The 26,443-nt window shown below is 43.4% G+C and overlaps 1 protein-coding gene across 4 annotated transcripts; it reads right to left on the bottom strand.

Moving 5' to 3' along the window:
• Positions 1-4,861: 4,861 nt before the first annotated feature.
• LOC147648031 (RNA polymerase II elongation factor ELL2-like) lies at positions 4,862-26,367 on the bottom strand. 4 transcript variants are annotated; one of them, XM_086867802.1, is made up of 11 exons: positions 26,236-26,367; positions 17,720-17,904; positions 15,517-15,583; positions 14,014-14,255; positions 11,823-11,947; positions 11,317-11,407; positions 9,680-10,001; positions 7,632-7,698; positions 5,825-5,996; positions 5,347-5,391; positions 4,862-5,206 (listed from the first exon to the last, which is right to left on the bottom strand). In XM_086867802.1, the coding sequence occupies exons 2-11, from the start codon at positions 17,846-17,848 to the stop codon at positions 5,108-5,110; spliced, it is 1,359 nt and encodes a 452-aa protein (XP_086723928.1). In that variant the 5' UTR covers positions 17,849-17,904; positions 26,236-26,367; the 3' UTR covers positions 4,862-5,107. The 4 variants fall into 4 exon arrangements, with proteins under 4 accessions (XP_086723928.1, XP_086723926.1, XP_086723927.1 ...); XM_086867800.1 differs by lacking the exon at positions 26,236-26,367 and adding an exon at positions 18,570-18,685 and having other exon boundaries at positions 14,014-14,258; XM_086867801.1 differs by lacking the exon at positions 26,236-26,367 and adding an exon at positions 18,570-18,685.
• Between the last annotated feature and the right edge of the window lie 76 nt (positions 26,368-26,443).

Below are 26,443 nucleotides of genomic sequence, written 5' to 3'. Positions count from 1 at the left end.
ATTAAACAAAAATTAGTAGGGAATAATATTGATGGAACTTACATGTGAAAAAAGTAGTTTTTATCATTCTATAGTTATCAAAAATTAAAGCAAAACTTAAATTACTGTGTAGATGTGAATAAAATGAATATTTCTGAAGCTCAAACTCATAGAAAAATTTGTGCCTACAGCTAAACGGTGGCTTGTCTAGACATTTGATAGCATCCTTGTATGTTTCTACCAGAAGACAGCTCAAGTATCAAAAGTGGGGATTAAATGCTTCACCATGACGTGCTGTGCAAAAGTGACACAAAAGCTCTGTGAATGTCAGTCTAAGCTGCCTGTAGTCCTGCATTTTCAAGATTTTAGAAGCTTCCCCAGTTTCTTTACTAGGAGTTAGTCTGTTGCCAATGATTTCTGTATTTACAACACATAAGAAAGTACTGGTTTTAATTTTCTTGAAATGTTTTATAGGTATTCAAGAATAGGCTTTGTGGAAAACATGATATCCAAACCAGAGCAATATCTGGGCAGTATGCATTTTAGACAGTGATAGGCACAGGTTTTATACAGAGAATTCAGGCAGTATAGAGATACTTATTATTTCTTCAGAGATTTATGCTTACTACTCTTCTGACAATAAACCATGTTTCCATTTTACTCGGCATCCCCATCATGCTGCCAGTATCAGGTGCAGATGTGCTGTACTTGCAGACATAGACTATCTGATAAATTTTAATTCTTAGAAAGAAATCTGGCTAGAAATTTTATTCTCATTCTCTGTACTAGTTTAGATTTGTCAGTGTTCATTTCCCAGCCTATGCACCAAATAATGGGGTGGGTTTTAGCTCTAGCTAAAAGACACCAGAGTACTTACTCATTTCTTGCTGTGAGATATGGATTAGGAAAAGGGCAAAAGAGGCTTAAAACTTACAAGGAATAAAGGAAGTTGATTAAGAGGACTACAAAAATAAGAAACCAGAATGAAACCTCCAGAAAGTTTCCCCCCACAACCCCGCAATCTTTCTTTTCCCATCTGACAACATAGAGACAAAACTTGGGATGTTTAAGCACTACCAACTAGACAGTACTTGTCTTTTCATCAGTCTCTGTAGGGAGAGAAGGAGATTTTTCTTGTCATTCCATGGAGAGTTCTCTACAAGAAAACAGTTTTCTCATGGCTTTTCATTTCCAGGACAGGCAGCTTCCCAGGAAAAAACTCGGCCATCCTGCCTTCCTCCCATTTTCACACCACTCAGAGGTGTGTTCATGGGCCATCAACTCAAGGGGTATTTTTGAAGGATGAGTTATTCAAAGGCAAAGGTTCTCTTCATCTGTCTCTGTGATCATCCCTGAGAGCAGAGGTTTTGCTCTTTCCCTGGGGGCCAAGGGTCTTTCTCAGCTCTCTCTCTCTGTTCAAGCATCTCATGGGATCACAGTTACTCCACTGTCTGCTCTGCTTCGTCAACGGATACCTTTGCTCAGATTTACACTTTGAATACTTCATTCTCCCCAGTACTCTTTCATGAAAGAAAGGAGTTATTTTCAGAACATTATTGTCCATCTCCATGGCCCCACCAAAAGAATATTTCAGCTGATAAGAGCATCTCCTCATTCTCCTTCCATCTGACGCTTGAATTTCTTTTACTGACCATGATGCTTTATGGTTTCTCTCTCTCTGTCGATTACTCTGACTTTTCTCTCACTAGAGAGGCAATTAAAGTCTGCAGATCTCATCTGTGCAGTGAAAGAGTTAAATTTTGCCCAGGCCACGGCTAGGTATTCATGGTGTCAGATTTCAGCTGGGCAGCCCCTGGAAGGCAGTGGATGGTTTTCAGCCTGGAGCCGTCTGTGCGGGCCAAGGGGGGCGAGATGTCAGCAGCCGTGGCCCGGCCCAGCCTGGGGCCAGGGGTCCCCCTGGAAATGGCTTCAGCCACCCCGCTGGAATGGGAGCTGGAGGGTTTCCCAGGAGGGGCCAGAGCAGAGCTTGGCCTGGCCTGGGCGAGGGGGTCCCGCACTCTCCATCCCACGCCCGGGAGCTGCTGGAGTCTGGCCCAGCCTCCCCCAGGCCGCACAGGCCGCGGGGGAACCGGGCCAGCCGCACCAGAGCTCCGATACCTTTCAAGGCTGCAAACAAAGAGACAAGAAGTTGCCGGGCTTGGCTTTCAAAGGTGGTATTCACAAAGGTGAACATAGTTTTCAGTGCTGCAAAAAGCTGTCAATCTCAGAAGTGGCCAGCTGTTGGCCTGGTCTCAAGTAGAGAAGAAACTCCCAGCAGCCTCGCTCAGAGAAATCCTGTCCATGGATGTTTTCCACTTTTTTCCTAAATGCCAAACTACCACATTCTCTAAGGTGTTCTTCTGTAGAAATGTATGTATTTTAAAATTATTTTTAAAGCAGCTACTTTTAGTATTTAGAAATAAGACTGAAAGTAGATAATGATGCTTTGTGAGTTGCTATTCTTCCCTGGTCTTAGTGGAGGCTGTGATGTATCTATCACAGATATTAGATTAATAATAAGAAGAATTAGGTATTTATAACTGTGTAAGGCATAAAGGAAAAACTGCTATGTATAAACCCCCCACCTTATATCGTGGTAGAAATTAAAAATCAGAAACCAATTTGTAAAATAAAGTTATTTAAGGAAGTGGTTTTGAACAAATGAAATGTTTCTGGAATGCTTCCACTGGTTCCAACACCTCCCAAACTGCCCTGGCACTGGCAGCATTGGGATCAAAGAAAGAGGTCAGTGGTGAATTTGTATGTGCCTGGACAGTACCTAGAGCATTTGAAATGATATCTTCAGGCTTAAGTTGAAGTAGATGCAACTCCTGAGTCCTTCATTCGAGGTAACTCTCAAAATTAACTTTTAAAAAATAATGCTTTGAAAAACAGGTTACACCCCTCATTCTTGCAGTCCTAGATAGGTGTGTCCTTTTCCCAGAGTAGCACTAAGCTTTATAGAGACTGAGAAAAAAAGTTTTCAGCACTAGTAAAGTTTTCCACATGAAAGTCGGAAAACCTTGGTTATTGTCCTTAGGCCATGGTGTATTGGTTTTGAAAAAAAACCCACTAGAAAATAGGAAACAGAAAGTTAGAAAAATTGAGAAAAGTTCAAAAAATTAGGAAGTCAGAAAAGAAAATAGAAAGTTAGAATAAAGAATAACTATTTAAATAGGCATGTTCTGAAACATTTGTATGTTTTTCTTCTAGCGTACCTTGACTAAATGATGTATTTTTTAAATTGAATATGTAAAATTTTGATAAAAAGAAATAAAAAAAAACCCCACTTCTCTAATCAGTCTTGCGTGATTACTTATGGATATATATTAGCATACTTGTTTGTTGCACTGGAGATACTTTTTGTAGCTTCTTAGAATCATAGAACCATACTGCCTTGGGTAGTATGCTCCTACTTTGTTCCCCTTGCAGAGTTAGATCCAAGCTACACCAAATGCCCTGAGCTCATACAATCATTTTTAACAGGTATATAAGCAGCTTTCCAGCAACTATCATTTACTGAATTGGTGTCATTCTAATTGTAAAATTCAGAAGGTCATTTTCCATATAAGACTGTCGCATTTTTTATTTCTTCCTGTTTGGAATAGAGCGTTTTATTATTTCTCCTTTGGTTTTTAGGGATGTGGACAGAAATGACAGCCAGAAACACACAGGTCTAAGGAGTATGTGGACATTACACATCCTAAAGGCAGTTGACAGCAAGAGTGAAATGTGACCCAGAATAAGGATGTGCCTCTAAAACCTCTGTTTCAGCCCACACTCTCAACAGCAGCACTCTTGCATGCTCCGTCCACCAGCAGCAGTCCTCAAGTGCCCAAGGGAAGGCACCCCAGCAGAATTCACCCCGTGCTCCCCACGTCACCGTTCCTTGTGCTGCTGCACTGACGAGCTGTAGGAGCAGCCCCTGGCCCTGACAAAGCAAGACCCAAGTCTCAGGGTTTATAGAGGTGACATTTTCTTGAACTTCACTTGAACGGAAGGGCAACAATAGATCAGGTGTTCAATGACCAAACACCCCAAGATGTCTCACATACAGGAGGCTTAACATTGTTGGCATGCAGACAATTGAGGAATTGGTGAAATAGTCTCCAAGAAAGAAAGGGGCATTCACAGCCCCTTTGAATGTTCCCAGATATTGTCCTCCCTCAGTCAATTTCATATTCTTCTCCAAAAGAAGGTTATGGCATTGCTGGACACACCTCTACCCTTTCAGATGAAGAAATTAATGGCACGAGACTTAGGTAAAAGACAAGACTTCAAAATCCCTTTAGGTCTGTGTAGGAATCAATATCTGTGTCTCTCTAGAAAGACTGGTTGTGACCTATTATGTTGGAAAAATCTACAAAACAGACGGAGTATTCATAGGGATACATTAAACTAATTTCTCTTTAAAACCCCATGAAGAGCCTTGCCTCCAACACTTCTCCTTGTGTTTTATGGAACACTTGCAAAAGATCTGGATATTCCTTGGCTCACTGACAAGATGAGGCCATGATCTCCAAGCAGTCCTGGCAGCTGCTTCAGCTGACAGCTTAGAGCAGCCCATAACACATTCCTCTGTAACCCTCCCAAACAAGCTGACTGGGAGAGGGGGTTGTCCAAACTCCTACTCTTTGGACCACTTAAGGCAAAGAGTGTGCATTAAGGAGAACGGTTGGAAAACACCCCTATATGTATCATGAAGAATTTCCTTTTCCTCTAATATTTTCTTAAAATGTGGGCAACCTCATAGTAGAGGTACTGGGCCTCAACCCTTTCCTGATAAATTTATTTCAGTGGACAAACCTACATCTTGGAGAAAATAATTGGCCAGAAGAAAAATGCCTCTCCAATATGATACAAGTAACAATGAGAGAAGGAGTTGTCACAAGGGAAATTTCTTTATTCTTAAAGTTCAATACTATCATATTTGAAATTCTTAAACTTATTAAATTTCTTTGAACTAATCCTATATTATTTGGAATTAACCTACTCTTTATTGCTAGCAGAACCTACTGTTCAACACTAATGTAAATAATCCTAAAAACCTAATCTTCTAGTTGTAATAAAAAATCCAGAGTTCATAGATATTTCTGGCTGAAGCAGTTGCCTGGTGCCAGGACTCCACTTAATGCTTGTCAAATTCAGATATGAGGCTCTGAATATGTGACAGCTTGTTGTGGAGGTACAGGCACCTGTTCTTCATTTCAAAGTAGCTGGGGCTACCCTATGAAGGAGAAATAAAAAAATAAAAAAAATAGGGCAGGCAAAGACTTCTGCAGAGTTTACAAGATGTGCTTTGCTTTAAAAAAGCCTTGAGCCAGACTCAGCAGTAACCACGCTCTGCAGATCTGGTGTCAAACATACCTGTTGTATCTGCTGATAATCTGCTAGGATTCGATGAAGCAGCATCTTCAAGAAAAAACACACAAAGAATGTTTCACTACCACCATAAAATGCAAACTTTACTAAAGCACTACAATTGCACTCCATTTGACTTCCGAGATTTTCTTCTCTGTGAGCCACCACTCTTCTGGGAGGTTTGCAACAACAAATCCCCAACTCCCAGTATCACCCAAGATCTGCAATTAAGCCTCTCAACAGGCACCAGAAGGAGCACATGCTCTAAGACTCTGCTTGGGACACCTCTCACCCTACGGATTGTTCTCAGACAGCTCAAAAAGGGTTTTATGGGCAGGGTCTTGTGAAAAATCTGACCCAGCCCAAGCAGTGTCTGAGCATATATGCCAATTCCTCAGTTTCCCTGCATCTCACTGAGCAGCTCCAGGGAATCCAAAGGACTGCTCTGATGAAGCACAGTCTTCATGGCTTTATCCTTCTCTACCTGATGGGCTTCAGAGCCTGCGGTCACAGACTTCCATTGTTCCTGAAGCTGAGTGAAGTGCTCTCTGATCTTGTCAATCCGAGTATATAAATTTTGGTATTCCTCATACTCTGCATTGAAGTCATCCTTGTAGCGCTGGCGTTGGTCCAAGGAGACTATGGCTACGTATTTTCTAATGGAAAAATCAGACTATTTTTCTAGGAGTGTACTCTAAGAGAATATTCTGATATGTTTCTATTCCAGAAAGCACACTTGTACTGTTACAACAAGCACATGGTGAATGTCAAACACAGACCACCAAACTCTCAGTCAGTCACTCTGGGACTCAATGATTCTACATATAGGCTGATGTACTTCAAGAGAATGAAGTCAGGTAGCTCTAAAAATCTGCCACATTTCTATGACACCTAGTAACTACTGTTTTATATTGTAGAGGTTCTCTTCATTAGCAAGAGGATCACACTTAGGAAACATCGGCACTGATTTCCAATGTCAAAGGACTAACAAACACAGCATCTTCAGGGAGAGAAGAAACATTGCCTAATTTTATCTTCTTTCTTTCTGGGTAGGAAAACTTTTTCATTTACATTTCTTTTTGAAAATCCATCTGCAATACTATTTTGGCAGGGACTGCATTTCTGATGAACTGGGTGCAGAGCTGGACTTTTGAGCTCCATTTTTGTCTGTCTAACAGCAAAGCAGAGTTAAGGATAAAATTTCATTTTTCTAGTGAGCAGCAGTTACATCACTGACCATTGAATTGAGGCACTTGTATCAGAGGCACAGAAACAAACTGCAGACTGGTCTGAAACCACAACTGAACCCCAAACCACATCAGCTCTTAAGGAGGGCAAAAGTCATTAATGCTTGAAGCCACTGATGGGAGTAAAGCCTTCTTCATTCCCTTCCCCCTCAAATCAACACAAGTGCAGTTCTATCAAACTCATGACACAAATCCAAGATGAAGTGGCAATGAGAATAATAGATATCACTTCAACACTGCCACACCAGTACTTCTGCTCCTCTGGCCCTGAAGACCGGCTTCTTTTTGGATGACAAGAACTCTTTCCTCATGGGAATGAATCCTTCAAAGCATCTGAGATTAATATTTACAAGCAGGAAATCTTTAACAACTTGAAATTCAGTACCAAGACAGACAACATATACGATTGATGCACCCCAGGCCAGCTGCACCTGACTGGTGTGCTGCATGGTTTTGAAAAGAAAACTGCAGAGGCCTTTCAACATTTTGGAAGGTAGCGGAGAAGCAATAGCCTGGACTACTGGCTTTTGCCCAGGGACATCCCCTAGCAAGAGCCCTACCACAGGCCTCCCTCAGCTGCTCCCCTGCAGGGCCCGCCTTGTCCTCCCCAGGGAACATCCCTGGCTGTATCCAATATGAGCCAGGGCCCTGCCGCGCCTGCTCCAAAGGCCGCAGCTGCCCCAGAGCCCAAGGGCTACAGGAGGCCTGACTGCCCTTGCCAACATCACAGCTCTGACAGAAGCTGAGAGCAATTCCCACTGCTTTATACCACACACACACACACACACACACACACACACTTCCCCCTCCCCTCCTGCACTGCAAATCCCATGACGGGATGCAGCACCACTGCTGCAGCTGGCCCTGGGCACCTGCAGTGCAGCAAGGAAGGGCCTTTCCAGGCCTAACCCACCTCGGTGCTCATCTCAGCTCGGAGCCTTGGAGGCCCAGCCAAACCTTCCCCAACTTATCCTTTCCACACAGGAAACAGCTTGACACTGCACCCCACTGAGAGTGGCAAGAGTTAATGGCAATTTTACTCACTTCAAGTAGTCTGGCTGGTTGGCTGTTGCAGAGCATGGAGAGACAATGGAAGTATCTTTTGTTTCGCCTGCAAAAAAGTAGGATCTTGTTATATAATCTTAAATATCCAAAAAAACCCACTGTATTGGCTTGAACAAGTCCTTTTAGAGCTTCCTTCTCACAGCATTTCATCATAGGAGGGCACATGTGACCTTCTCCACAGTAGCCAGTCCCAGGGTTTAGAAAGAGGATGGCCACTTTGTTCTACAGGTTCTGCATTGCTACATGGTGTAGCAGAAGTATAAACAGAAGTGTCAAAGGGGTAATTAAACTGGACAGAAATAGCAATAGTCACAGTATGTTCAATACAGCTGGTAAGCTTTGGGGTGGGCATTTCATTTCCAAAAGTGCATTTGCTCTCATAGCTCAGTCCACACAAAAGCTTCAGCCTAAGCCCCAACTTGAAACACAGTACAGATTTTTCCAACAGCAGCTGGGCAGAATTTTCTAACAGGCTTCTGAAGAACAATGCTCACATCTTTAGAGACTCAAGCAGGAATCTTTCCAAAAGACATCTCAAGGTTTGCAGCTACCATGTGTATGTGCTGAAAAGAAATGTGCAAAGACCATCTCAAGGCACCTGTCTCTACAAGCACAGCACCACTTGCATGAGCAGACATGCCTCCAAGCTAAAAAACCCTTGTCATTTGCAAGCTCAACCTCCAAAAGGGACAAGACATAGATTTAACAAAGCAACTGAACTCTGCCCTACTGGGTGTGTCCCTCTGATGACAAATCAAGTACTCCTTGTGGATTTTCTGGTTAGCTTTTCAATGCTGTTTTCAGTCTGTACCATTTCTAGAGCTTTTGAAGAAAGAAATTCTGCAGCTAGGATGGAGAGGAGCTCCCAGGCCACTTCAAACTACAACTCCAGCAAACCACAGGCCAGGTTTTGTAGCTTCCATGGAGTTGCCATGGAAAGGCTGAGTTCAACAAACAATGATGAAATCATTGAGATATTTACATGTTTCAGTAAACTAGTCTGCAGTAAATGTCTGACAGGTTTCTATCTCCAGCATGCAGACTTGAAAAGCTGCTGATGGAAAAAGTGGTGGCTCAATCAACTGTCTGAGTCAACTGTGTGTTTACTAGAAATCAAATGAAAAGAAAAAATCCAATCCCTGTGACTTTCTAGTGCCTGGCTCTTCCTTTTAACCACGTTCTCCCAACAGCAATCTATTGGACATTTCTTTCTTCTTGATTGGTTTTGCACTACAGAGGGAGAATTTCTAAAAATTAAGGTAGTTTTAGATAAGGTTGCAGCAGCACAGATTCTGGCCTTTGCTGCTGCTGTCTTTTAAACCAAGAGTTACAATGGAATGCAATGGCAGAAAAAAGAGTCTTGGTTTTTCATGACCATCAAGCAAGGAATAATGGTAGAGCAGAAATGTAGAGCAGTGCCTTCATGTATGCAGCCTTCAAAGCTGCCTTTTCAGCAGGTGCAAGAACACAATTATCTACTTGAGAACACTGTCCAAGAAGGATGTTCCCATAAGAGATAAGGCAGCACAAGGGGAATTTAAGAGAAGCACAGATGGCATGAAGGAAAGCACCAGCCTTGGACTAACAGTGCTGAAGGTTCGCAATTAGGACACTAGACAAACATTCCACTGTGGGTAAGGGAATAAACACTTCCATCACTTCTAGCCCAAGGTGTGGGAACATCTGTGAGCACCCTGTGGATCCACTATAAAGGTGGTACTTTCAGAGCAACTTGGGAACCCCCACCACCAAGAAGACCAGAGGGAAGAAGGACCAATTGGACAACACAGAATCCACATGGTACTGATATCTTCCTACTTAATGCCCCTCTCTTCTCCCACCCTGCCTCTCTTCCCTAATTTCTTTTTATCTCCCCAGTTTGTATTAACTGTTAAATAACATTTTTACTATTGACACTGGAAAAGGGCTGCACTTGCACCTTAATTTGGGCAGAAGCTTCTCTTAATAACCAAATCTTTACACCACGGTTATTCCCCCAGGACTTAGGAAAGGCAGCACATTAATACCTTCATCGAATTCCCAGGGACACAGCTGCTTCAGCCTCCCCGGTTGGTTTTTCTTTCCATTAGAATTGGGGATCTCCTCCTGCACCCCAGAAGGCTCTGGGATGCTAGAACTCTGAAATTTGTCTTGTTCTTGCACCTCACAGGTGCAGGGGGAAACGGAGCCAACACTTGGAGACATGTTCAAAGTGGAAGTGGATGTGGAAGGCAGCAGCAAGGAAGAGAAGTGGCCATCAGCTGCTGGCTGGTTGTAACTGAGCTGGCGAGCAATTCTCCGCTTCTTGCTCATCACAGGACCGCTAAAGTCAGAAGCCAGAGGCCGTTTCTGCAACAATAACAAAAGAACTCATTCATCTATGTCCATATATTTATCTATCTAGATCAAGTTTTTCTCCCATTCTGAAAAAGTAGCATTTCTGAACTGGCAGTGCTTGAAAATACATCTTAACTGAAAACAACATTGAAACCAGGAAATACTGCAGGTAAATACATTCTCTATCTCACTCCTACTTTCTCATCTTAAGACTTAGCAAGTCTTTCTCCAAGTTGTGGGAGAAAGATACTCCCTTCAGCAGCTCTATCAAAGGTTTCCCCACAGAGGGGGAGGTCTGGTCTGTTTTGCCTAGGTCTCAATTTCCACTAGTACACACCAGGAAGAGACTCAGCTTTTGCTGTCACACACCCACATGATTTAGTAAAGAGGCACCTGACTGGCTTCAGGTTTTATGTGGTAAAGACGGGATTAATCTTCACTGCCACAATCTGTCAGTACAAGGTGTGATGGTTGGTTGTGAATTCTCATCAGGCTGAACAAAAACCTCAGTCACATGTAAGGAATTCCTGTGCTTTCAACAAGAGTGACCTTCACTCCAGCAGCCACCCCACACTTCACACTCAAAAGCTCATACCTGGGAATCTTGAAATTTTTATAAGAGAGTTTCACAAGTGGTGACTAAGGGGCCCTCACTTTTCCTCAGTGCCCTTCAATCATCTCTCAGCACCTCCCAAGGACCTTCTCAAAGGTGCTGGCTCCAAAGCCACAGCACACGGCCACAAGCTCCCCACTCCCACTGCAAACTTCAGGGCCGAGGATGGAGTAGAACAGGACAGCCATGCTGTGCCCAGGCAGAGTGAGACAGGAGAAAAATAAAGGCAGAGAAAAGAGAGACACAAGAGAGAATATCAAGGGTCTGGAGATCCTGCATTGGTCCTGACATGTGCATAGTCTGGAGCTGGAGTCAACAAAGAGAGTGAAAGAGAGAGAGGGGGGAAAGAGAGTGAGAGGGCCCCATCTGCTCCACCATGCTGAAGCTTCTCATGTACAGTAGATTTCTCACCTGCCTCTGTCATACATGCACAGCTAATCCTTTGAGCCCTTCTGCAGGGAATGAGTTGAGGGTAGAGACTGAGCTCAAGGCTCCAGGCAGAACAGCAAGTTGGCTCAGGACGCTGCTGCTTGAGCCCTGCAGGAGCCTCTCTTCTGATCACAACCTTCCTGTGCCAGCAGTCAGAATTACTGACTAACGTGCTTTGGCCTGGTCCTGCACATTCCCAGCACCAGCAGCAAGTGTGTGAAAGCTATTTAGCAAGTGTGCTGCAACTTCATACACACTCCAGAATGTTAAAAATGCACAAACTACCTGAGCAGGCCTTGCTGAAGCATCTCTCTTAGAAGCTTCCAGAGATGGCTCTTGGCTGGTGCTGCTTGTGTTCTGAGATGGAGCTGTTTTTCTGGAAGGATGGTGCAAGAGTTCAGGCTACAAGCTCTAAATGGTCAACAGCCATAAGTCTTTCCTTGCTGGTAAATCTGAACTTCAGTGTCATTACTCAAGGAAACAGCATGAAGATGAGTTGAGGCAGCTTTAGGCTGGATGTCAGCAAAACATTCTTGCGCCAAAGGATGCTTGAGCCCTGGAATAGGCTCCCCAGGGCACTGGTCAGTGCAGCAAGGCTTCAAGAAGTGTTTCAACAACACTCCTGGACATATGGTGTGATTCTTGCAGTGTCCTGTGCAGGGCCAGGAGTTGGCCATCAGTTGGATCCCAATGGGTCCCTGCTACCTCAGCGTACTCTAAGAATCTAGGCTTCATTTCCTAGGGCCTTCTTCTGAAAAGACTCTTCTCCTTCCCCTAAAGACTGAACTTACCTGGAAAGTATCAACTTCAAATTCTCTCTGTCTACATCAGTATAGCCAGGCCAATTGTTCTGAATGCTTTCCAACAGATATTCCTTCAGACTGTAGGAATTATCCTTTAGATTCAGGTTGGCTACCTACAGGCAGACATTTAAGAGAACAACCATTCATGATGGGTGCTGTATGTAAACTAAAGCAATAGAATTGGTCCTCAACAATGATTTGTGAACACCCACTTTGAACTAAACAACATCTTTTGGTAGAGAGATGAATGATTCCCTTATTGCATGAGTTTTCATCTATATTAAAATTTCAACAAATAGAAATAACCAAGTAACTCTATTCATATCTAGCAAGTGTTCCTTGGAATCCAACATGAAGTGCTACAAGACAGAACTGTGGTCAAGCCCAGAGTCCCTCTTCATGTGGCAGAGCCAGGGTTCATTCCAGCAAAGTGCTGCCATGAGAAGGCCATGCACATGCCTTGCTGTATTCCTTTGAAAAGCAGCGAGCTTCATATCTTCCTCAAGACAACTACCAAGTCTACTCAAAAAGGTAAAATGCAGTAGTAAAACCTCAAGATCACTAATATCAAAAGGGCTGGTTTAGGCTTCACCACTTCACACCTGCTCAGAGTTCCATAGAAAAGCCCACAGGAAAGCTTGACCCCTACAACACACTGAATACATGATCAACACATCACCACCATCTGTAAAAATTTACCCTTTTTTTCTCCTTGAAAACATGCTAAATATTGTTGATTCAGGTCTGTGATGATGTCTGTCTGTCAACAGCTTAAAAAAATGTAAAAGTAACAAAGCTACTTTGAATTAGGAATTCCTGTCTTAAAATCAGAACTAAGGTTGTGTTTGAAGGGAAGCAAGAGTGTGTGTACCACATCTCAGCCAGCTCAGGCTGCCCATTTTACATTTATACAAAAGAAACTCCCACTTGCTCTGCTATCTGGAAAAGCCTGAGCAAGGCATTTGAGTGTGCAGTGCTCACACAGCCCTTTCAGAATGCAAACCAGTACCTTGAGGCAGTTCACACCTCCTACAGGACATTACTTCCAAAGCAATCTTAAACATTGCAGTGGAACAGGAGGAAATGTTTTCACCCTCTACCTTCTAAGGAGCTGAGCTGTGAAATTTTTCTAATCTATTTGAAATCTAAATGGGCTTCCTCAGTTGGGATGGTAGAATATGGCTCTGATGAAATTGTCAGTTTGTGTCTTCAGCATGCAAAAACTCTGCCACTGCCCTGAGCAACCACAGCAACAAACTTCAGAATGTCGAGGAATGAAATCCTTCTAACAAGTTCTTAAAAAGTCCCTGTGGGATCAACGGAAAAACTGTATCCATGCTGAATTTTCCTGCCTTGACTATGTTCCAAATACTTTTTTCATCCCTAATAAGGAAATATTCCTATTTGACATATAGCCATGGGGAAGAGGGAATATTTAAAATGGCAGGAAAGAACCACTGCATCTTTCCATGGGTGTGCATCTTCTAACTGGCTATCTTAAAGAAATACCAGTGGAAGATAGAGCAGCACTGGAGAAGGCATTGAATAACATTGTTCCAAGCAAGATGAAGACTCAATCTACAGGACAGGAAAGAAACCCTGTGCTCAAATTTAGGCTACCACCTTTATCATGGAGCTTTTGCCTGGAACACCTTTTCCTGGCAGGCAATCCTCACAGATCCCAGCAGAAGCCAAGTACCATTGAGAGGTCACCAAGTCTGTTAAAAGGAAATGCTGCCCTGTGCACTTTCCAAACGTCTCTCCTCTCAAACTTATCCTAGGAAATTTTAGGTACCACTACAAACCACTTCATAAAATCAAGGAACCCCTGTGAAGTTACTGCATGAAACAGTTCAACAGTGCTAGGAAAAGAGAGAGGATTGAAAGAGGCATGAGCAGCAACAACCCTACAAAGTGTTACTCATTGCCAGCTATTCTAGCAAAACACCAAGACCTCAAATATTTTGGAGTTTTCTTTCCTTTTCCTCACATGGACTTGCAGCTTGAGGCATCTGGACTATGTTGATGGACAAACTGAACTTAGGTGTATGGAGCATTCTATAAGCCACTGCTTAGTTTCTAATTTCTAATTGAAAGAGGGCTGATAGGAACAAGTGAAAATGAGGAAGAAGAGAGTAGTACTGTGGAAAAATTGCTGTCACAAACTCCACAATCTCACCTGATGGAGGATCTTTCCAAGGGTACCCTTGTCCTTTTCCTTGATTCCATCTCTCTGCAAGCGAGCGAGTAATTCTGGCTTCTTGTAGGCCCTCAGAGCAAGTAAGTGAATCACCCTGTCCTTGTAGGGTCGGTGATAAACAGCAGTGCAAGGATTTTGTTCACTGTCTGCAGGCTTCATGGGCTTTGTTTTTTTTCCCTCTGGTTCAGGACATGAAGCGCTCGGTTCAGCTCTTTTGACATCTGCTTGTTTTCCCAAAGGAAAGGAAAAGAGATAAAGAAGTGTGAAATGGGAGGCTGGGAGAAGTCAAGAAACTTGATTTCAAAGGATGATGCAATTCTTGGGGACAGAGCTGGACTTAAATATCCACGTGGATCCCTTCCAACACAGCGCATTCTCTGATTCTGTGACAAATCCCGCTCCCTAACTGATACTGCATGGAGCATGCTGCAGAGGCACCCTGTAGCCTACCAGCAACCAGTTCTGTCTCACCTGTGTTTCCCAGTGCCAGCCCAAAGCAAAAGTGGCCCCAAGTTCCATGATTGTCCCACCACTGCCAGTCCTCAGACCCCAGTCACTAAATGTTAAATACGCCCTTAGGATCTATGTAAATCACCACCAAGAATCACACAAATCATCATTCACATGTGAAACGGAACATCCCCAATGAGAAATTGGCAAGGTGAATTTTGTCTCTCCAAAGAGCCAGGATGATGCTGCCATAAAATGCTCTAGACTGAGCTGAAGTAGGGCAAGAGCTGCCCTTCCAGTGGCAGGCATGTTCCTGCAGGCAGGGGACTGCAGCCACAGCCAGGTGAGAGCTCCTTTTTCTCAGGGCAGCTGGCTGTGCCTGGCTCAGCTCACTGCTGCAGGCAGCACCACGGAGTGCCTGCAATGGCAATGTCCACCTTGTGTGTGCCTGGAGCCAGGCTCCTTGGGGAAACAACACTCACAACAGATAAAAAAACAAACGACACCACCTAAGCACATTGGAGTGTTTTTTTGGTGGGAAATGACAAAATCCATGGGGAAGATGACATCATGACTTTCCTTTTACTTGCCTTGAAAAGAACCCAAGAGGGTATTGTGGCAACAGTCACCTAATAATGACCAAGACAACAAATGAAATCAAGCAAAGTTTTGCATATTGACCTGATGAAATTCTCTATGCAACTTCCTCAAAGTCATTTTCTTTCAATTTCCACTTAAGGTGAATGGTTTAGCCCAGTGTGCTTGCAGTGGTGCAACCCTTGACTTCAATGCTCAAAATTCCAAGCCGTCAATCAGCATGGGAACAAGGAAGAACGAGCAGGCTTCCTCAGGGGAAAACAGGCCAATGGCTGAATGCCATTGTGACAAGGGATTGCAAAGCTGGCCTAAGAGCAAAGCACCCGCAGTTGAGATCTCTGAACACACCCCCTTGTCTCAAGAATATGCTGCAAAAATGAGTTACCATGTTTCAAGTCTTACAGACATGGAGCAAAATATGAAAAGCAACCATACCTCCAAGTGGGTTAGACAATTTGACAACCTGCGCACTTCCAGTGTGTGACGCCTCCCCGGTATTTGGCTAAATGGAAAAAGAAATCTTCTGTAAAACGTTCAGCCCGCACTCCATTCCTGCTGACTAAGCAGGTCCCTAATTTTAAACAAGAGCTGAATTTGGAAAGGTTTGCTCTCCTATCAACTACAAAGGGCTGCTTTGACACCATTCTCCCTCTGAAAGCAGCCAGCTACAAAACTGCCCTGAGAGAGCAACCGTCACTTAGCCTCTAATGCAGCCAAGCATTCAAGTACCAAGTCATCCTTTCCCAGTTGCTGGAATTGATGGGCACCAGCTTCCCTTGAAATCAAGTGCCTGAGTGCAATTGAACTGGCCAGCACTCAGCTAACAAACGTGGCAAGAGTGGTTCACAGAAAGATCACAAAGTTGGGGCAGGAACCCACACTGGGATTTATTTGGAACTTAGGAAACCCATTCTGGAGTCAGCTCCAAGAACAACTTCAACTGCAAAATATCAACTTCATTTGTAAAAGGCATGGAAACCCTTGCTCGTTTCCTCAGCTCAAGATGCAATTATTTGCATAGATGTTAAAATGGAAACAGTTTATCCTAAGTTAGTCAGATGTGACAAAATTTGGCTTGCTTGGCTTGAACTCATCACTTAGTCCTGAATGTGCTGCTTAAAAATCACTAAAATGTCTTTTGGCATAATCATATTTTTTAACAAAAACACCTGACTGCCATGCAAGGGCTTCATTCTGAAGGCAAAACTGGCTGTCAGTGAAGCTAAAAAGCTGCTCATCTGAAACTGGCCTGAACTTTTCAAGAAATAGGAGGATCACTTGCAAATATCTGTGAAAGCAATATTCAGCAGTCTTTTAGAAATCCTTCTACATTTTGCTTGTGAGACTGTTCATCCTTCATCCATGTCACTTGCACAAAGTGTTGCCTCAACACAATTCCATTAATATTTCTGTTTCATTCATCACTACTGGCAGAGCTTGGGACAGGGAGAGGACATGAAGGGGAACAGGGAGTCACCTGAACTTCACATCCTTTTACATCAGCTTAACAAAGGACTATGCTCTAAGAGCATCTGTGCATTTTATAGAAGAAGGGAAACCAATCATGTAAGCGACCAAAACGTAAGCCTGCATTACTTATGCAGTTGTTCATTGTTTGTTTAGCCTGCATTTTTTCCTACCTAATTATTTTAATTAACTTTGTAAGTAATTGTTTAATTAATCATAAGCAGTATATTAATCATAAGCACTCTATCAGTCTTAAGCACTGTCATTTCCCACTTTAGAGAGCAGGTAGCTAAGAACCTTTTGGCAGTCAACTGTCACAACTGGATTGTTAGATCACCAGAAGTTGTCGTTTTCCAAAACTAACCCTGATAAGCTTCAATGAACAAAGCCTGAGGTATAAAAGGCTGGACACCTGGAATCTACACTTCATAGCCCTCCAAGAACATGTTGGGAGTAACCAGGAGACAAACACTAATAAAAACATTTCTGCCTCAGAGCTCAAAACAACTCGTCTGGGAAAAAGTTAATCAACAGTCTGAAAAATATGGGCTAATTGAAATGAGAAAGGTGACACCAATATCCGAGCCAATACAATAGAAAAGTAGTTAATGAGAAGAATGATGTCATTTAGAAGCCATGAACAGCAATTTCTTGGTTTGATAAAAAGGTATGAATAAGTGGAAAAGCTTTGGAAGTGGCATGCATGTGGCAGAAGTTCTCCACTATGCACCAGAGCCAGGAATAAAGTAATAGCTACTCCTAATATCAAAAAAAATTCCTGTTCAAGGGCTTCATTTATCCTTACATTTTCAGTGATCCCATTAAAAACATGGGACAATGAGAAATCCATGCATTTGGGCCAAAAGCCATGCCCAGAGCATGAGGTTACTGAATGTCACAGCATGGGGTACTTCCAGCTTCCACTGGTACCTCCTCCATGTCATCCTTGAGAGCCACTTCCATCAGGGAACCTGTGACTTCCACTGGCACCTCCTGGGTGTCATCCCTGTGAATCGCCTCCAGCGGGGCGGCTGCCTCAAAGGGGCCCTTGGAGCACCAGTGGGGCCCCAGCCCTGCACAGCAGGACCCGCAGGGTCAGCAGCCCCTGACACCAAAACCACGGCCAAGCCCCCACGGTGTCAACGCCCAGAGCCCGACAGCCACCCCTCACCTGTTGGTCCTGGGACCTCTGGGTCACCCTGACGGGCATGGCAGTGGTGCTGGGGGCCCTGCGGGGCGCAGTGTGGATTAGAGCCCTGTGGAACATGGTGGATCGTGCCCAGGCTCTCTGCTCGGCCATCCGGCTCTGCCTTGGCTGCTCCCGCTCCCACACAGCCACTGCTTCTGTCACAAAATCTGGGAAATGTAAACTTGATGTTAGGAAAAGGTGTTCTTTGCTCTTTGGCCTTTATGGCTTCCAAGACTCATCAACAAGAAGGGAGATTATTTCCATGAAACACAAAGTAGCCAACAAGCTCTAAGTGATGGCCAGGTGTTGGAAAGGCAAATTACTTCTTGGCTGAATTGCCTTTTGAAGGTGTAGGGCTTGACAGGCAAGAGTTATCTCCGACCTAGGGGAGCTTAGCAAGGCTTGGGAAGAAGTTTGTACCACTGATGGTGGACACAAAGAATGCAGAATTTATGGGCACAAGGACATTTGACAGAACCCCCAAGACTAGGAGCCAACTACTAAAGCCAAAGCAGCAACTGTGCTGAATCTACTCCAGCGGCGTAAAAGGGAATTTCCGGCAGGGCAAACCATGGCCACTCACTCCAGAAAGCTCTCACTAAGAACAGAGAGACAGAACATGCAGACTAATTAGCATGAGAAGTGACAGGATCATAATCTAATAGTAGAGGGAATAGTGATTATGAGAAGAACTAGGTAACTTGGAGACAAAGAACACTAATTACTTTAGTTGATGAAAGGTCTAAATACTAAAACATTCTGATTCCTGTGGTAGTGGCTTTGTGGATTGACCACTGAGCCCCACTTTCTGCACAGAACTGTAAAGAATTACCTCCACTCAGTGCGTGGATTGGCCTCTTGATCACCTTGTGCTAGAACCAAGCAATTTGGAGCAACACTCCCTAGCACTGTGACACCTCCGCTCTCGCTGCAGCCACGGAAGGGTCTGAGCAGGCCTGCTGTGTGCCGGTGACAATGGCCACGTGTCCTTGGAAACGGGGAGTTCCATGTTCCAGGCTGGGTGGGATGTCACTGAGGAGCGGGATGTGACACGCTCGGGGCAGAGGGAATTCCAAATGGGCAAATGTGGGGAATTCCCAGCCCTGTCCCGTGAATGACTCAGCTGGTTTCCAAGTGCAGAAAGGGGTGCTCCAACCATCCCAGTTGCTGCAGCTGTGCAAACCAGGGCTAACAGAGTGTTTCTGCACAAAAGTGTTGTACTTGGCTGTCTCCGAGGTGAAGGAGCAGCTTAACACCTCTAAGCAGGGCAGCAAGGTGCAGCCCTCCCAGCACTGGTCAGTCCTGCCGTGGGCCGGTCAGTCTGTGAGCCTTTGAGCACGTACACGGTCACTCAAATATCATCTCCTTGACAAAAACCCCCAGAGCCTTCCTCATCCCAGCCTCCTAAAAGAAAGCAAGCCAGCAGCACACCCAGGCCCCCACGTGCCCTGCAGGAGGAGCTGACATGGAAGAGCCTGCACTGATCCTGAACACAATTACAGGCTGATAGGTGTGCTGACTACTGGTGGCCATTGAAGTTACTGACACATCTGGAAAATATTTTACACTGTGTTTATATTTGCATTTTCCCCATACACAAGCTTATTCCTGATTTAAACCATGCACCAAAACTCTTGTCTTGTCATTACAGGGGGAGGGAACAAAAGCATGTAATTGAAAATGTGTCCTGTATTACGTTCCAAAGCTCATTTCCCAAGAAATCTTGTCTTTCCTTTTTTTTTTGTGTGTTTTTCTACAAGACCATGTCCATATCTGTCCATGTCTGGTCTCCTGGCTTCCACACACACAAGGACAGGGTAGTTTGAGGTACAGAAAGGAAGAAAGCAAATTGTCAAACACCAGATCTAGAAAAGAACTGTGTCCTTTTTTGTGATTGACTGCATGGTCTTGATTATGGATCCCCAATTACAGACTATTGGAAAAGCCTTTGTATGAAACATCAAAGGAAATCAAGGAGGTGTCACACTGGACTCCTGAATGTCCAACAGGCTCTTCTTATCTTAAATTTCATGACTTCTGCTCTGGGGTTACCAGAATTGACTGAGCTCTTGGCACTCTTCATACATGACTGCCTTCACCTTGCACAGTAGATCCATTTTTAGCTCAAAGACTAGAAATGCAGGAAAGAACCAGTGGAAAGGAGCATATTTCTCAAAAAAGAACTGAATAATGTACTTGAGGGATGGCCTGTGTGCATCAAAGTAGGAGGGCCCATGGTCCTGACTGATTGAATAGGTCTGAAAATTAATGGGGAAATAAATGTCAATTTCTGTCCTGCATCTGCTTGTGTCTGGTTTAGAGCAAAAAGGAGGTCACTGGTTATCCCTGAGCAGAATCTTAAAGTAACAGGCAGTACTCCTGGAACTAAAGACATGGCACTAAAGACACCTACTGCCGTGAATCCTACTATGTTTCTCGATCCTTCTACAAGGAATCAGGATCTCCAATCAAATAGGGAAAGCTTTGGGAGTGTCCAGTTCCCTGCTAAAGTACCAATAATGCACTGCAAAGCTCACCAGTTCAGACAAACACCAGCCAGCATCAGCAACTGAGTAGGAGACAAAACTGCTAGAGAGGTGGCAGAACAAAGCAATTTTTCCTAAGTTGTGAACCTTTCCAAACCAGTCACAAAATACCATGATGCAGATAATCAATTGGCAAAAGCTTTTAATGCCTGATTGAATCCTGAAGGGTGGTGGGTAGCAAGAAACCAACAAGTTAGAGTGCCACAAGCAATGAGATAAATTGTAGAAGATAAACATAAAGAAACTCATTGGGGTATTGAAAGCATGGTAGACAATTTGAAAAGGCAGCTACTTAGCGCTAGGCTGACAGGGATTGTGACAAGTATAGAGAGAAAACGTAAAATCTGCTTACAGAGCAATGCACAGTTTTACAGAAGACTGCCAGTAACTATCACAAAAAAGGGAAGTAGTGCATGAAAGTAGAAAAGTAGAAATGAAAATTTAAGACCATGTCTATTATCTCTGGGACAAGTGCTCTCATCTTTGCACAGGTTTCTTGTTTGACCATCCCTGATGAATCTGCATGCTCAGGTACATCTCATCATCCTGGAAACTGTGTCTATGCCAAAATGCAGAGCAACGAGGCACTTAAAGAAAACTGGAAAGGAGCATTTTAAGTACTCCTAAGCACTGCTGCAGCAAAAAAAGGGGATGGAGGCAAAAAGGCAGCTGGGGCAGGGGCAGAGGGGGAATGTCAATAAGTGAGAGGTTGTCCTCAAGTCCCTTTTGCCAGGGCAGATGCTGTGGGGGCTCTCATCCAGAGCAGGAGCCAGGACCCACAGGGCAGATCCTGTGTCCTGGATCCAGCCAGGACAGGGGTAACTTTTGCAGCAGCCAGGAGGAGCATGGACAGGACCTTGGGGTAATTGCATGCCACCTCCCACATGGCAGGTGGAAATGGAAGGCATTTGTTCTTCCTTGGCCAGTGTGCTGTAAGTCATGGGGCATGTCAAGTCCTTTGTGGTCCTATGTGACTCATTCACCTCTTGTACACTCTGCTTTTAGTGTTGTTGTTACTGTTTGTGTTCTTGTTTCACTGCTGTTTCTAGTAAATTGTTCTTATCTCAACCCATGATCTTTACCTATTTGTGTTCTCCTCTCCATCCTGCCACAGGGAAAGTGGTGGGGAAGTCAGTGAGTGGCACATGGTCTGAGGTGGTTCAGTGTGAGCACTAAACTGGGGAATACCATTCCTACACTGCAACAATGTGGAAAACTCAATTTCCCAATTGTTATAAATGAAATTAGAATTTCAGACAACCAGGTCCCTTGAGTTAACACCAGTTTAAATAAAAATGAATAGAATTTAGTAAATTAAATAGTAATTTGATATAAAAGAATACAGATTAATAAAAGAAAACAATTAAATAAAAAATACAATTTATATATATAACTTGCCAGTAAGTATTAAGTATGATTAAAGCATAAGCAAAACCAACTGGGGTATGGGGAGGGCTTCTCACCCCACCTCACGTACAAAACTGACCGGGGTACGGAGGGGGTTTCTTACCCTCCCTCACGTACAAAACAAAGCACTTTAAGCTAAACTTACATACTGTATGCTTGTACATATTCATTAATGTTTCCCCTAAGTTTCCTCCTATTTCTCATTTTTCTGACTTTACGTCATTTTTCTTCATGGCTCATGCCTCACTTGGTGTTAGGGGGTCTTCAGTCTTCTTTTGGGGTATTTTGGCGAAGGCTTCTCCTCTTCCTCATTGTCCTTTGGATAACCTTACAGGTTTACATGTGTGTACCAAGCGTTATGTTATGTATGTCTCGTAATTAGTCTTATATTTAATGATTTTTAGGCCCAATGCCTAAAGTTGTTCTAATTTTGTCTATTTCAAGGTTGTTTTCATCTTGGGACATCACTTATCTTCCAAACTAAATCTTGTATCTCAATTTTAATCTGTAACATCTGTCAAGGGGTACATCTGCCTTGTAACACTGATTCTTTTGATTGCTTCTAATAGGAACTTTCCAAATAGTTACAAGTTAGTTAGCACAAATCAATTCCATTTATTATGCAAGTGATTACTTTCCTTGTCTAGTCCTACAGGAAAATTAGCCAGCTGAAAAGCAGCTGCTGTAATTGAACTGAAAGCCTGCTAGGTAGCGCTTGTTTTAAAGTGCAGACTTAATAAAGTTACAAAGAAAGCAAAAATTAAATATTGCCAAATAATCTTTATAATAAGATTATTTTATTATTATCTTATTATAAATCTTATTTATAATAAGATTTTAAAATATTTTAAAATATTTAAAAATCTATGGTGGGAGAAAGTCATGTGGTCTTTTTCCAGTCCCACACTGACAATTCTATAAAGCAAATTACAATTGAATATTTTCAGCTCATCAAAAAAAAAAAAAGAAAATTAAACAAAAGAGCAGAAACAGTTACGTTTGAGCTGCAGATGATTGACTTTAATGCTTAAGGCTAAAGAAGGAAAAATGAGAGGATCTGTGTGTTGAAAATAAAATTTAAAAATTGAATGGTCCAAATGCATTCTGTTCCTCCCCCAAATGGACTTTCTCATATTCAAAATATCATTGACAGTTGAGGCCAAAATTCCAAGTGATTTTATGTCAATCAGCTGTGCTAAATCATTGAAGAGAGCATTATTGGCATGGCTTCACAGGTGTCTGAATGAATGATGAACAGAATTATACTTTCTTGAATAAGTCAGATTTTCCAGGTTTGGTATTTTTCTTCCTCTAAACAAAGACAAAAGAGTTCATGCCTTTGCTTAGTCAGTTCAAGGTTCTGAAGGGTCACTCTGCCAGTATTGAGGTCACAGACAGTGGTTCTGTGCACTTCCAAAAAGATGTGCGTGTTTTGCAGACTTTTCATGGACAAACTGTCATTTTACAAAAAAAAAAAAAAAAAAAAAAAATTTAAATCAATTGAATTCAGACACCACTTTGATCACCATTAAACCACAAATCTATACTCTTATCTTTCTGATTAATACAAACACAGAAACACTGACAGCCTTGGTTGGCAGAAAAAGGAAAACTCTTACTTCCAGACAACTCACTGAGAGCAGTTCATGTTAAACCCCCTGCCCTGGGTTTCACAGCCACTCCTCACCTGTGCCCATCCCTGCAGGGCAGGACCAGCATCAGGAGGACCTGTGGCAAGAAGGGCTGACAGTGGCAGGTCCTTCTGCCCAGGGCAGAAGGAACAGCACCTCTGCTCCTGGCTGGAACAGGGGCCACTTGCCCAGGTGGACCTGGTGCCCCAAAAGGACAAGGGACCTTAGCCCCAGGGCTCTCCCCAGCCCTGCAAGAGGCCAATCCACCAGCAGCTCTAGCAGGGCATTTGGAACTCTTCATTCAACCAAAAGGACATAAATTGTTATTTCCCTCACACGGTCCCTGGACACTGCTTTCTCTCCCTTCTAATGCCCTTCCCCTTCTGCCCCCCCGTGGCTCACCCCCTGTGCTGTGACTCTCAGGGCCGTGTCAGCAGCGCTACCACTTCCCCCAGGAAATCCTGCTACACCTGCATACCTGCAGCATAGCAAATGCCAAAGCCAGAGTGGGCAGCAGGAGCAGCTGCTGACACAGGACCATGTCCTCAATCTTCCTTTCCAGCTACCTGGATATGCAGTGACTCCACAACACGAGGTTGGGAATCAAACTGGGGGCACTCCCCTCTGATGTTTCTGCCCAGAAAGTAGAACTAATTCCAATCTCTTGAGCTTTGCAATTGGGTAAAGGAAAATGAGTTAACAATTGAACTGACCCAGAATAAAGCTTTGGAGTGGTACATGCAAATGGGACTTCTGGAAAGAAAGGGACCTTTTGACATCTCAAGGCACATCAATCAAAAACAGAAAACAAATCTTGGCTCAACTTGAAAGTATCAAGAAACCAGTGGAAGGTGCCATCAGGCATTGCAGAGCACACCAAGTAGATAAGACCAAAGTGGAAATGGGGAAATATTAAGCTCAATGAGGCTGCAGAAAAAGACATGTTAGAAAACAAAGTTTTAACACTCTTGTCAGAGATACCTCTCCCAGTAGAAAAACCAGAGTATAGTGCTAGGGTTTGACAAAGAATTGAAAGTGTAGAAGCAAGGTTTCATCCATAAGATTGGCAGTTATCCTAACTGGGCGAAGAGTAGTCCTAGGATCACTCTTGTGTGAAATAGCAAATTGCAAACACAGAGCCATTCCCTGGACTACTGAAAAACTTTTGAAAAATTTGCAAAAAATCTATAATTGGGTCTGAAATGGCTCAGATTGTACAATCAAGACTCAAAAAATGTATAGTTTGTAACAGAAACAAACATAATGTTCACAATGCAGTACTAAGAGCCATAAAATCTGGAGGTGTTCCAAGTGAATAGCGGCAGATGGATTTTACTGAATTTCCCAGAACACGGAGGTATAAATCCATCCTAGTTCTGGTGGGTACCTTTTCTGGCTGGCCAGAAGACTTCCCTTGTCACACCAACCACTCTAGGGAAGTGGCTAAAATACTGTTGAACCAAGTAATACCTAAATTGGGGTACCTTTGGGAATGTCATCAGAGAGAGGTTCCCACTATTGCAGAAGGGCTAAAAGAGGTTAGGAAAGCCTTGGGAATAGCTTGGGATCTTCATGCTCACTATAGGCCCCAAGCTAGTGGCAAAGTGGAGAGAATGAATCATACAATCAAACTGCAGTCAGGCAAAATATGTTAGGAAACCTCCTTGGCACGGGTCCAAGCTTTACCTGTTGCTCTACTTCAAATTAGAATTCAACCATGGGACACCAGCAAAATCAGCCCCTATGGGCTGCTGTATGATCAACCCTACCAAGTACCACACATTTCAGGAAACACACACATATAAGGAGAGGTTGATCTGAATAATTACCTCATTTCTCTCAGTAAAACTTTACAGGATTTACAGTGAAGAGTGGTGATCTCCAGATCAACAGGACTGGACATTCCAGTGAACAAGTTCCAACCAGGAGCTTGGGTGTGCTTGAAAGACTGGGGAACTACTCTGCTACAGCCAAAGTAGGACCTTTCCAACTTCTGTTGCCAACTCTTACTGCATTCAAATGGACAGAGCAAAATCATGGATACGTTATTCCAGAATCAAAAGAGCCAAAACTCCTTAGCTCAAGATGACAACTCCCAGGGATTTGAAGAAATCTGGACCAAACTTTACTCACCTGGCTTTGTAAAAATAGCAGTCTATACCTGTTATAAGGCCTTATGCTGTAAAATGAAATAGAAGTATTAAGAAACAAGTTCCCACAAGGAAGTTTATCTCAAGAAAAGGCAGGACTTGGTAAGGACCACAGAACAGAGCAGCACAGCCTTGAAGAAGTGGATGAAGGATGTAACTTAGGCAAACAGAAGTCATGCAAAACAAAAGCAGGATGCCAGCTCAGCTCTGCAAAGCTGACAAAACAGAAGTTATTGTGCAAAAAATGATATTGTGCTTACTCAAAAGTGAGGGCCGAGGGACAGCCACCTAAAAAGTACACTGGATATTGAAGACAGAACCCCAAGAACTAAAAGGACTTCCAATAATGGGTGCAAATTTGTAAAATAAAGTAATAAATATACATCAAAGTAAGAAGGGATAGCGAATGAACATGTAATCAGTATGTACGATAAAAACTCTGTTCACCTGACACTCGGGGCACTCAATTAGAGGAGGGATCCTCTGAGTGACCAGCACAGTGTAATAAAGAATGCCTGCTTTCCAATACTCAAAACTGTGTTAGAAAGTTTCTATTTGGCCAATTTCACTAATGCCTTCTGGCACAGCTTTGAATTATTTCCCTGTGCCCTGTCAGTGTATCCCAGGGAGAACTTTAAAAGCATGATGAGACACCCAGACACAGACACAAGCTGCAGGTGACCAAGGAGGGAGCAATATGGGAAGGTAGAAGCTGGAAATAAGAAATTATATTCCTTTTTTTCTCTCTGATGCCATGTACCTACAGGGATGGAAGGTCTGCTGTGACAGCACCAGGTGGAGGAGGCTGATGTGGCCAACCTGTGGACTGTGACATTCCTGAGCAATGGGTTGTGACCTTACTCCCCTCACTGCTTATCTTGGGGTGACCAGAAGGTGAAAGGTTTTGCTGTCACTGATGAGTGGGGACTGATGTCACCAAGCAGTGGACTGTGTCATCACAGAAGGAATGGA

Source organism: Cyanistes caeruleus, chromosome Z, assembly GCF_971803275.1.
Source record: "Cyanistes caeruleus chromosome Z, bCyaCae1.hap1.1, whole genome shotgun sequence".
In the NCBI taxonomy this organism is placed as follows: domain Eukaryota; kingdom Metazoa; phylum Chordata; class Aves; order Passeriformes; family Paridae; genus Cyanistes; species Cyanistes caeruleus.
The sequence above is the reverse complement of the archived record's forward strand: the minus strand, read 5'-3'. Positions and strand labels throughout refer to the sequence as shown.